Below are 12,087 nucleotides of genomic sequence, written 5' to 3'. Positions count from 1 at the left end.
ACATCAATGATGAGAGAATCATTGATTGGCTGCTTCCTGCATGCTCCCTCTGGGGATTGCACTGGCAACCTGGGCTTGTGCTCACTGGGAATGGAACTGTGACCTTTTGCTTCATGGGTAAATGCTCAATCACTGAGCCATACCCACAGCAGCTGGGGAAGGTGTTAACTTGTTTTTGGTTATATCTGGGAAGAAGAGCAAGACCTGCTCTGGTGTTATCCAAGGTACTTACGTTTATATTATAGGCTGCATTGTAAGTTAAGGCACCAATGATATTACTCGGGCATTTGTTCTTTATAGTATAGGGAGGGCTGCATGAGAACCTGAAGATTGACTTCCTTTTTTTTGTAAGTGTTTTTGTTTTTAAACCTTTACTCGAGGATATGATTTCATTGGTTTTTAGAGAGGAGGGGAATGGAGAGAGAGAATCGTCAATGTGAGAAACATTGATCAGTTGTCTTCCACGTGTTCCCTGAATGGGCATTGAACCTGCAATCTCTATGTGCCCTGACCGGGAATGAAACCTGCAACCTTTTGGTGTACAGGACAGTTCAACCAACTGAACCACCCGGCCCATGGAAGATTAGCTTCTGATGAAAATCTGCTACTGGCTTTGTAAAAGATTAGAATTAGAGGCTCTGTAACTTTATAACTAAAAGGGGGAGAAGATAAGCACAGTGTTGGTATTTGTAGGATAGAACCTTGCAAATCAAAAGCATAAGGTTGAACACCTTTCACCTTCCCTGGGTTCTAACCTTGATTTGCAGTAGTCCTTTTTTTTTGCCCTCATTCATATCATTGTCCTGAGGGAGGTATTGGTGGGGGTTGGGGTACCTCCTGGGCCCTTAAAGCTAGGGCAGATTCAGAACTGAGGATATATTATATGGTGACCTTCCATACACTTGTTTTTATCAGCTACCCCAGCCTACCAGACATCAAGACATAAGAACAGCTGATAATACTGCAGTAAGCTAGGCTGTTTCAGAAATGCTTTACATGTATTCAGTCCACACAACAACACTATGATACATTATTTATTTATATTATTGCTTAGAGGATTAGTTGTCCCTTAGGCCCTATATCAAGTAACATCTTGGAGCACTGCAGATAAATGGTAACAGGCAATAAATACCCCTTTGTCCTTGTAACATGTAGCACTGCAGACTAATGGTAACAGGCAATAATTCCATATGACAAGGCAGGTGGGAATTCAGAGTCTGCCTTCGTCTTTTTCCCTATTGAAATATTAACTAATATTGATTAGTCTTTGATTTCTGTCTTGACCAGACTTCTGAGCCTCATTATCTTCATTGAAGATTTCTACTATAATTCTTTTATCAAAAGTAATCATCTTTTAGCCAAAATAAAACCTTTGCCTTGCCAAAGCCAGGTTAAGTCTTAGCAAGTACCATTGGTATAAATAGGGATCCCACAGGGGAGGAGGGTATCAAGGGCCAGGGGATGCAGGTGGTGAGACCCTGGGGCTGAGCCACCCCCTGGCTCTGCTGAGATTCTGAGATTTGGGTATCAGTGTGGTAAAGAGAAGCTCGGGGGATGCAGAACTAGGTTCCTCTGAGGGTTGGGCCAAGCCCAGCAAGGCCAAGCGCTGGGCAGGTGGTGTGGAAAAGTAGGCCTTCTGCTCTTCTGAGTAGCGCTCCTGGGGTGTCACAGCATCCCGGTAAGCCCAGTCACGCCAATGAAAATTGAAGCTTTCAAGCAGGGCGATTCGGTCGGTTCTTGTTGGTACACAGTCGAGGGGTTTAGTGGGTGGCAGATCAGGCACTTCTATTCCTGGCAGCAGCAATACCCCTCGGATGGCAAACCAGCCCCCAAATCGGGGATGTATGCACACACCTGATATATGCTGGGGAGAGGGTCAAGAAAAGCAAGGTCATGGACATCCCCTTAATACAAAGTTCAACTACTATCACTGCAACTAGGCGTTTTCACTTATTCACACTCAATGGACACTGATTCCACATGTGAGCCTCATCTACTCTTGTAGATGAGCTCACTCTGGCCATGAGGAAGGGTTTCTTAAGCTGAGCCTCAATTTCAAAGTCTCACCACTGACCCAATCACTGCTCTTCCCCCTCTATTTTGTAACAGTTTTATGAATAGACTAGGTCCATGGTCGCCAAACTGTGGCTCTTGAGCCACATGCGGCTTTTTGGCCCCTTGAGTATGGCTTTTCCACAAAATACCACGTGCGGGCGCACACATAGTGCGATTGAAACTTTGTGGCCCATGCGCAGAAGTCAGTTTTCAGCCTGGGCGAGTCTATTTTGAAGTACTGTTGATATTTGGCTCTGTTGACGAATGAGTTTGCCGACCTGGGTAGGGAATATCTTTATCCTGGATTGTGTCTACAAACTCCTTTACCCACGGGAAGTGGAAGAATGTGAGACCTGATATCTTGATGGCCTTCACCATTTTTTCAGTCCCTAGTCTAGTGGTTCTCAACCTTCCCTAGTGCTGCGACCCTTTAATACAGTTCCTCATGTTGTGGTGACCCCCAACCATAAAATTATTTTCGTTGCTACTTCATAACTGTAATTTTGCTACTGTTATGAATCGTAATGTAAACATCTGGTATGCTATATGTGTTTTCCGATGGTCGCGACCCACAGGTTGAGAACCGCTGCCTAGTCATTCATACTTGCCCTCTGACCTGGGTTCCCCAGGGGTCAGCCTCTACATCCTGTCGTTGGTAGTAGTAAGCAGCCCCTGCCACATGGGCTGCTGTCTGGGCCAGAATCTTGGGACGCCGGTTGGGGTGTACCTCGTAGTCAGCGATAACTTCAATCTGCAGCTCTGGGAGGCTCTGGGATGGAGGACAAGATGGAGGCTTCTTTCAGCATGACAGGAATCATGACCTTGTCCTAGAGAGCCCTAATTTGTGTTAAGGTCCTGTCCTCAGAAGTCATATTTGAAAGGAAAACCACCTCAAACGGGGTAAGGGGGGTCCAGGGTGAAGAAAATGATATTCTGTCCAGGAGGGCCCACGTCTGAAGGTCTTGCTCAGAAACCTCCATTATGAGAGGTAAGCTGGCTCTGCCCTCCAGAGTCCCAGTGTGGAGGAAGACACGGGAGACCCAGTGCATGCATATATATGTAAATATGTACATGTGAGTGTGTGGTGGGGAAATACTGTTTTGTCCTTAAAAGGCCCCAAAGACAGCATAAAACTTCCAGGTCTAGGGCAAAGACAGGTGAGAGATGCCTGGGAAATGTTACTCCTATTTCACTTGGAGGTCAAGGGAAATCCGGTCTGAGGTTCATTTAGTTGCCCATCAGTGTAGGGTGAGTGAGACTGATTTCAGGCCTGGGGGCTGCTAGAGGAAGGTGGCCCGACTCGGACTGAGAATGGAGAATGGGGAGAGATCACAATGTCAAGGCGGTATTTCGTCCTATGGAAGTGGCTCCTAACCTCAGGTCTAGTCCTGCATTGAGCTTGGAGTAGTTAGAAGCAGTTGTAGGTTTGAAGCTGGGAGAGGATATGAATGTTGCTCACCTTTCTAACACGGCCTAGGTGGTAGGCCACACATTGGTCCACAGGGTCAGTCAGTGGTTGGAGGTGGCCACTCTGCAGGAAGGGCTTGAGGGCTCGGTCAAACATGGCAGGTGTGCTGAGTACCAGGAAGGCCAGGGTAGGTCCTGGCAGGGGCAGGTGGAAGGCTGAAGGCAGGACTGCATTGTACCATGCCACCTGGAACAGAAAATACATATACATACCTTAATCTGGCATTCAAGGTCTCATATATCATGCCCCAGCCTCCATCTCATTCATTCAATCATTGAATTTCTAATGATGCTCTGTGATGAGTGTTTATGGGGGATTTGTCTGAATTTGACAGGAAGTTTAGAGTAGAGAGGGAATTAATGAACAACTGAGAACAAAAAAGTTGCCCTAACCGTTTTGGCTCAGTGGATAGAGCGTCGGCCTGTAGACTGAAGGGTCCTGGGTTTGATTCCGATCAAGGGCATGTACCTTGGTTGCGGGCACACCCCCAGTAGGGGGTGTGCAGGAGGCAGCTGATCGATGTTTCTCTCTCATTGATATTTCTTTTTTTTATAAATTTTATTGATTTTTTACAGAGAGGAAGGGAGAGGGATAGAGAGTTAGAAACATCGATGAGAGAGAAACATCGATCAGCTGCCTCCTGCACGCCCCCCACTGGGGATGTGCCCGCAACCAGGGTACATGCCCTTGACCGGAATCGAATCCAGGACCCCTCAGTCCGCAGGCTGACGCTCTATCCACTGAGCCAAACTGGTCAGGCAATATTTCTAACACTCTATCCCTCTCCCTTCCTCTCTGTAAAAAATCAATAAAATATATTTTTTTAAAAAGTTGACTGGTGCAACGAGAGGGCCAGGTAGGTGACAGTCCTCTGAAATCAGAAAAGGCTTGTTGGAAACTGAGTCTTTAAGGCTGGGAGGGAAGGTAACAGGCTGATGTGGGGAGGGAGAAAGAATCTGGTATATATTCTAAAAGATGACAGCATAAACAATGTCAGGCAAAAAGTACAGGGCACATTTGGAGAATTGCAAATTGTTTAGTTTGATAGAAGTGGAGTTGAAGGGTCTGCAGAAGGGAGCAGAGGGAGAGAAGGCTGGAGATCAGTAGGAGTGAGATTGTGACTGGCCTTGGATACCAATTTAGGAATATGGATCTAATCTGGTAATAATGCAGGTCATTAAAGATTTAAGGAGTAAACTGACATGATCAGTTTTGGGAAAGATTAACGTAGCTGCAGTGTGCAGGATGGGTTAGACTCGAACTGTTAGAGGCAAAATGACAGCAAGGTTATTGCAGTAAATCCCAATGTGAAATGGCTTGGACTAGAGCATATATTGGATGGAAGAGAATGGATTTGGGAGATTCAGGAGACAGATTCCTAAAGGTCCTGGTGGCTGATTGGATGTGGGGTGGGGAAGTGAGGGTCGGAGCCTAGAATGACTGGCAGAGCTTCAGTGCAATAGCTCCAACTATCCAAGTCCACTTGACCCACCAGATAGGCATCCTTACTGTCCCCCCATGTCTGCTACCCACCAACTCCTTTACTCAAGCTGTTCCTGATATTTGGCATGTGCATAACCCTCCTTCCTTCCAATCTATCTTTTAAAAATGTTTTTATTAACTTTTAGAGAAAGAGAGAGAGAAACATCGATCAGCCGCCTTTGGGGTTTGAGCCTGCAACCTGGGCATGTGCCTTGACTGGGAATTGAACTGATGACTTCTTGGTGCATGGGACGATGCTCAACCAACTCACCCACACTGGCTGGGACCAATCTATCTTTTCATTAAAGCTCAACTCCATTTTTTTTTTCTGGAAAGTCCTCTCTTTCAAACTAGACCCAACCTATCCCCTCTCTCTATCCCCTCTCCCAGCACTGCTGTGGGCCACTCAGCGGACGGGGTGAGAGTGGGCTGTGTCGTAAGTGTTGTAAAAGGTTTCCCTTCCACGTCCCGCGTGGTTCAGGGTTCAGGATCTGAAAGAGGAGCCGCACACAAATGAAAGAGAAAAGACACAAGACATGAGATAATTTGGAAATATTGGGGAGCCAGGCGGGCAAAGTCCAACTCAAGGAGAAGGACTTCCACTGGTGCTCAGGCCGCACCAACCTTTTATTTGGTTTGGGATCCACCTATAGGATAGCCCTTAGGCAGGGAGGTTCCAGTGACACACAGACTATTCTCATCAATAAGGATTTACATGATTAAAGGTGGGGAGGTTGCTTCAGCTACCATTGTCTGGACTGACTGGGTGCACAGCTCTGACCTTTGCTAGGGCTTCAAGGGTACCCAGCCTGTTTCTCTGTCTACGCTTATCAGCTAGTGAAGACAATAGGTGGTCTTCCACATTTAAGCAACAAGCAAAGGGTTCAAGCTGAGCTGATTTAGCTTTCTGTCCAAGTATATAGGTCAATGGAGGGGGCACCGGATAAGGAGAAAATGAACTTATATAAACAAGGGAAGGTGGTGGTGCAAGACTTGTGTGTCAGTCGGGTGCAGTTGCCATACCCAACCCAGTGGCTGGTGATTGGCAGCACTGTGACTTATTCTTCTGTTGGAAGGAACAAACCAGCCAGTTTGCTTGTTCAACAGCAGGAATGCCCTTTCCTTTTCAAATGACCTAAATCCTAGCCATGCAAACCTTCCAAGACTTGCCCTCTTCTAATTCCTTCAGAAAGCTTCCAAAATGGGCCCTGACCGGTTTGGCTCAGTGGATAGGGCGTCGGCCTGCGGACTTGAAGAGTCCCGGGTTCGATCCCGGTCAAGGGCATGCACCTTGGTTGCGGCAGGAGGCAGCTGATCGATGTTTTTCTGTAAAAAATCAATAGAACATTTTTTTTTTTTAAAGAAAGCTTCCCAATGACTCTGGCCCTAAGAATGCCTTTCTTCCCGTCGATAATGTTAAGTGACAGCCACAAGGTTACTGGATCAGCGACAGCTCCTACCTACCCAAGTCCCCTTGCCGTTCTGTCCCGGGAGATCAGATGTACATGGGACCAGAGGAGCTCCGGAAAGACCAGGAGGCTTAAGGGCCTCACGCCAGTGGCACCGAGGCCAAACATATACCTCACCCTAGCACCGCAGGAGAGAGAAACGAACCTGGAAGGGGTAAACCTCGAAGCCAAAAGGGCACAACGTGTCCTCAATCTTCTGCTTCAGCTCAGCGACTTGCGGCTCCATGCTGTATGCTACACGCTGAGCTTGCTGGGGAATGGAGTCTCAGAATAACCGGGACCGTTAATTTTCAGGGCAGCTTGGACTCCATTTCCCAAGAACGTGTGGGACCCGTAGCGGGACACAGTTGACTTTGCGCGATGCATCCTGGGATACGTAGTTCATTTGTTCCTTGGAAACGACCACTATAGAATCAGAAAGACTCAGTTTCCCGACAAGCTTCACGGTGGGGAATGTACGTGCACGTATTGCCTCCAGGGAAACGTAGTGCGGTTGCCTCCATAGTGGGTTGTTTCCGCGAGACGAGAACTCAGTTTCCCAAATGGCGCTGCGGCAGCCAGCCCAAAGTCGGACTTTCTTGGCCTACTAGCTGTTTTGAACGCTGCGGCGGCAGTAGTAACTGGCCTAGGATCGGTGTGATGGCGCCAGTATCCTGCGTCTGGGAAGGTCTTAACCAAGATTCGGCGCCTTAAACTCCCTCCTAATATGTGCATATGAGGGTATCCTGCTTTCCCCCCTAGTTTCCCAAGTACGCCTCTCCCCTGACTAGTCCCAGAGGCGTAGTTTTGGTCTGATACTGCATCCCTACCCCTAGTATTCCCTCTTTCAATTTGACGTTGTGGCCTTTCCTGGGTTGTGCGTCGGTTGTTCGGTGCTGGGAGAGCAAGGGCACAAGACGCCAGGGAGACAGACCCCTTGCCGTAGGCTGTGAGTATGAACCTGAGCTGGTCTGAGCAGCTCGATGTGCTTCTCAATGCTACGGACGGAAATGTGGCCAGGACTAAGGTAAGGGGAAGTGAGGCTCCCCCCCCCTCCCCCCCGTTTGGGAGTGTGGGTTAAGGGACTCAGACAAATCTCATTGAACATGCACGTGTTTCTATTGTAGCAGCGGTTGTATCCCCTTGGCGTCTCTGCTGCAGGTAAGTATGGTCTCCTTTCCTACCCACTTTACGATCTCTTCCTTTCAGGAAGATCTCTTTCAGGATCTTCCTTTTCCAGTGCCTGTACCATCCAGTATTCCTTCCGGTGTCCAACTATTTCCTTGAACAAACATCTGTCCCCTCTTATCCCACTCAACACCTCCCTCCGCCCCCCCCCACCCCCCCGCCCCCGTGCTAAGTCTTGCATTTGTTCTTTATTTCCTCAGCAGGAGATCTGACTGGGACCTGGATTCCCCCTAATCACCTGCTTCCCCAACCAGGAGCCCAAGCTCAACAGCCTTGGGCTCTAGAGACTCCTATTGTTCCAGAGAGACTAAATTGGGCTGAGGTCCATAGGACATCTTCTCTCCAGGATGAAGTTACTATTCTTAGATCCCAGCTACGATCCCAGGGTCAGGTGAGGCTTGGAATCCTAGGTGTGTATATGTGGTGTTTGTGTGAAACAAGGATACCAGGAGTTGGGGTATCACAGTAGCTCATGTGGTTTTCTGCCTGGGTAGGTGACTGAGGCACTAAGACAAGCTGTGCAGGGCCTGCTGAAAGAGCAAGAGCAACAGAAGTACCAAATCTGTGCCCTGGAAGGTATCTGGCCAGTTCTTTTCTTCATACACAAAGCCTCATACATATGCAAACAATTTTTTTGCACACCTGTTGTGTGTGCATTTGTATCTTGATTCCCAGTGGAGTCTCTAGGCTCATGTGTGAAGTTCTTAGAGGGGTTGACACCCCAACTTGTCCTATTATAGCATCACTAAAGTTGCTGCAGGGGGGCCCAGAGCGGAAGACTCTTCTCCTGGAGCAATGCCTGGACCGGCTGAGAAGGGAACTGAGGGGCCTTCGAAGCCAGGTGCAGGAACAGGCCCAAGCCCAAATACAAGCAGGTCCACAAAAGTGCAGTGTTACCAGTGGCCTTCACCAGGAGGTGCAGAATGAGTAAGTGATGGCAAGACCTCTTATCAGGCCTTTGAACTCCAGGTCCTCTGGTAGCCTCCTCTGGGTTTCTTGATTGGCTTTTTAGAATGAACCTGCTGTCATCCCTGTAGGAGGCAACTGCTATGGGAGGAGTCAGAGGTCCTGAGGGAGGAACTGAAGTTGCTGCGGGATCAGCTGAGTGAGTCAAAGACGGAGGGAGGTTCACTTGTCCTCTTTTCTGGAAAGCCTTATTCTCCCAGTAAATGGCCATAGCTCTAAATGCTTGAGCTACTCAGAAGTCTGGCCGAGTATTTGTCTTGCCTCCAAATGTGTGATCCTACTCTCCCCAGTCAGCTTGGAAACTTGCTATCAGCTGGACCAGAATGCTTCTATCTCAGTTTTCAGCACCAGACTGGGAACAAGGCAGGGAGGAAGAAGTAAAGAAGTTGGGGAACAGCCTTCTTCTTAAGAAAAAGAAATTCTTTATTGATTTCAGAGAGGAAGGGAGAGGGAGATAGAAATATCACTGATGAGAGAGAATTATTGATCGGCTGCCTCCTGCATGCCCCACACGGGATTGAGCCCACAAGCTGGACATTAGAGAACAGCCTTCTTACATGTTCCTTCATCTGCAGCCCAGCATCAGGAGCTGATGCTGAAACAGATGGCTGACGGGCAGCAAGTTCAGGTCCGCAGCTGGAAGGTAGGACCAGGATTGAACTTATCCCTTCATAACTTCCTGTTGTGGCCCCTCCCTTCTCTGTATATCCTGTTCTGCAGGCAGGCCAGGATACTCTTTCCCATCCTTATCTCTTCCTCTTCCTGTGATGACTTCACCTCCCTTCAAAGCTCTTCTTCCTAAGCCCTCTCCTCCAATTATGGGGAGGGGGGTTTCTCCTGGAGAGGGAGAGGTTTGGTTCTACCTGGGACCATAATCTGGCAGATGTTGGAGCAGCAGCAGAGTGGCCAGGAGGGCAAGGAGGCTGCCAGGACAGAGGCTGAGGATGCCCGGCGGGAGCATGACCTCCTCAGGTCAGGGGGTATGGGTACCTGTGTCAGTGGAAGGGATTTGTCTTACAGAGGCCAGGAATTGGGAACCAAAATTCAGCTATCCTATATTTGACATGGGCCAATAGGGTCAGCATAAGGATCTGGGTTACAGCCCAAAAGGGCAGTACTGGGTATTGTTTATTTGATATGGAGTCAGTGAGGTATCTATATGTTTGGAAGATAAATTATGAGTTCTGGCCTCAGGAAGGAGGACACTTCCATGCTGGAAGGGCCCCTTTGACCCACCATCACCATTTCTTTCCCTTTCCAGGACCTCTGTTCATGTCCTTGAGTCGAAGCTACCCCTGGCTGGCACCTTTGCCATGTCTCTTTCTTCATCTAGCTCTGAAGTCAGTCATCAGGACAACAACAGTAGCTGGGAACTTTTAAAGAAGCTGGGTGAGGATAAGGGAAGGGATCCCAGCTGTGGGGAAGGCTGAATCTAAATGATGCCTGAATGCCACCTGCCTAATTGTTTGGTACTAGGTAGTATGGAGTTTCTGCCTTTTTATTATTATTTTATTTTTAAAAAATATATTTTATTGATTTTTTACAGAGAGGAAGGGAGAGAGATAGAGAGTTAGAAACATCGATGAGAGAGAAACATTGATCAGCTGCTTCCTGCACATCCCCCACTGGGGATATGCCCGCAACCCAGGTACATGCCCTTGACCGGAATCGAACCCGGGACCCTTCAGTCCGCAGGCCGACGCTCTATCCACTGAGCCAAACCGGTTTCGGCTGCCTTTTTATTTGTGAATCCATCGACCTCTGTTGCTACTTCTCCCAAGTCAGGCCTATATGTACTTCTCCAACAGACAAGCCCAGTGCTTGCTGATGGTTTGTTCCGTCTTTCCTTTCTCTCCTCTTAGATCTCCAGAAGAGTACCCTTTCTAACCTGGAACCCAGCAACTTTCAGCTCCAGGTCCAGAGCCTTGAGCAGGAGGACCTATCCTTTAATGGCTCCAAGATACTCCTGAGTGACCTGTAAGGACATGTAAGAGTAGTAGGATAAAGTCCTTGCTCACCTTCCCCTCCAAGGCCCGGTTTCTGGGCTCCCTGCCCCTACCCTCTTGATCTAGCTGGTTTCTGCCCTTCCTACTGAGGCTTGTCACTGCCTGCTCACCTGCCCACCAACTGCAGTAAAATGGCTTAACCCACCCTGATGTGTTTTCTGTGAATCAGCACCCACATGGGATAGACTCAGCTGTACCTTTTCTTCCTCCTGTAACATGACTACTTCCTACCACCTCTCCCTCGGAAATCCAAGTTCATAGACATTTATATCTGTACCTTCTGAATTCAAACCCTGTGGTCAGTAGAACTTGGAAGGAGGTGGGAGCTCTCGTTTTGGTGGGAGAGGTCGGACAATGCTCTGGGGCGGTACTGCTGTGGGGATGCAGAGGAGGAGGAGCATTCTAGTGGGCCCTGGACCGTAATAGGAGGCTTTCTCTCCTTGTCTCCACTTCTGCTCTTGAGGCTTACTCCAGCCCTTCCACACCTCTTCATCCTTAAGCAGTCCAGGCTACACTTCTGTAGCAGTCTACTTCCTGCTCTCCTTTCAGTCTCTCTGCCTCTAATGCAATGGTTTTACAATTTTTTTGACTGTGACCTCCAGTAAGAAATAGCTTACATTATAGCTTAGTAAATATAGATGTACACTGAGTGGCCAGATTATTATGACCGGCCAGATTATTATGACCACCTCATCAGTACTTCATTGACACTTCCAAAAATACTGAATATTGAAAACTTCCTAAGCAAATACACTCAAGGTTTTATTATTGTTATTATTTGCATAACTAATTCACTTCATTGTACTGATGGTGTGGTCATAATAATCTGGCCGATCATAATAATCCGGCCACTCAGTCTATATATTTATTAACTGAGACAAATCTAATGATTCAATACTTATGATTACTAGGAGTGATGCCCTCTGATATTTCCTATTATATTAAAAAATGTTTTGTGGCTATTGGTTCTGATCCTTCCACCATTGGTTGCTCTCTGGAAAATATATTTTCCTAGGTAGACTATGGGTACATTACTTTCTCTTTACTTGGGCTTTGTATTTTAGACCATGCAGTTCAGGATTTCCTTAGTAGCAATAGCATCTCACTGAGGTCTCATAAGATCTCTTCCACTGCTAAATATAGCCAAACGATAGTGCCATTCATCCAAGTTGATGTTTATTGAGCATAATACATACCAGTTCTAGTGTGTATTTAGCCTGAGCTGAGATATACGGTGGGCTCATGTAAAAGTACCACTTCTTAGCTCAGTCCAGCTGGGAAGAGGAAACAGTTATCTGAAATAAAAGCATCATAAAAGACTGATGGCAGGAACTATTTCCTTTATGGGGTGCATTCAAGTTCCTGAAATAAGTAGCAGATAGGTCATGAAGAGTGGCCTTTGATATCCAAATAAGGCATTCCTTGGTTTTTACCCCACAGCATTAGGGAGATTGCTGAGAGTGGGATGGTAGAG

General features: G+C 47.5%; 2 protein-coding genes across 3 annotated transcripts; one reads left to right on the top strand and one right to left on the bottom strand.

Annotated features, from left to right (window-relative positions):
• Nucleotides 1-371: 371 nt before the first annotated feature.
• On the bottom strand, nt 372-6,700 carry MMACHC (metabolism of cobalamin associated C; the record flags this gene model as incomplete). The annotated part of the gene is made up of 4 exons (XM_081085844.1): nt 372-1,864; nt 2,672-2,824; nt 3,515-3,709; nt 6,620-6,700. The coding sequence occupies 4 exons, from the start codon at nt 6,698-6,700 to the stop codon at nt 1,448-1,450; spliced, it is 846 nt and encodes a 281-aa protein (XP_080941970.1). The 3' UTR covers nt 372-1,447.
• A 254-nt stretch (nt 6,701-6,954) lies between these two features.
• On the top strand, nt 6,955-11,573 carry CCDC163 (CCDC163 homolog). Of its 2 annotated transcripts, XM_081085843.1 has the most exons (11): nt 7,072-7,194; nt 7,290-7,480; nt 7,581-7,614; nt 7,842-8,032; nt 8,136-8,217; nt 8,382-8,568; nt 8,679-8,746; nt 9,183-9,250; nt 9,491-9,579; nt 9,869-9,996; nt 10,470-11,573. In XM_081085843.1, exons 2-11 carry the CDS (start codon nt 7,409-7,411, stop codon nt 10,586-10,588), a joined length of 1,038 nt encoding a protein of 345 aa, XP_080941969.1. In that variant the 5' UTR covers nt 7,072-7,194; nt 7,290-7,408; the 3' UTR covers nt 10,589-11,573. The 2 variants fall into 2 exon arrangements, with proteins under 2 accessions (XP_080941968.1, XP_080941969.1); XM_081085842.1 differs by having other exon boundaries at nt 6,955-7,480.
• Nucleotides 11,574-12,087: the final 514 nt, after the last annotated feature.

This window comes from Myotis nattereri (assembly GCF_964212035.1).
Source record: "Myotis nattereri genome assembly, chromosome: 3".
In the NCBI taxonomy this organism is placed as follows: domain Eukaryota; kingdom Metazoa; phylum Chordata; class Mammalia; order Chiroptera; family Vespertilionidae; genus Myotis; species Myotis nattereri.
Note: the sequence above shows the minus strand (reverse complement) of the source record. Positions and strands in the feature narration are given on the sequence as shown.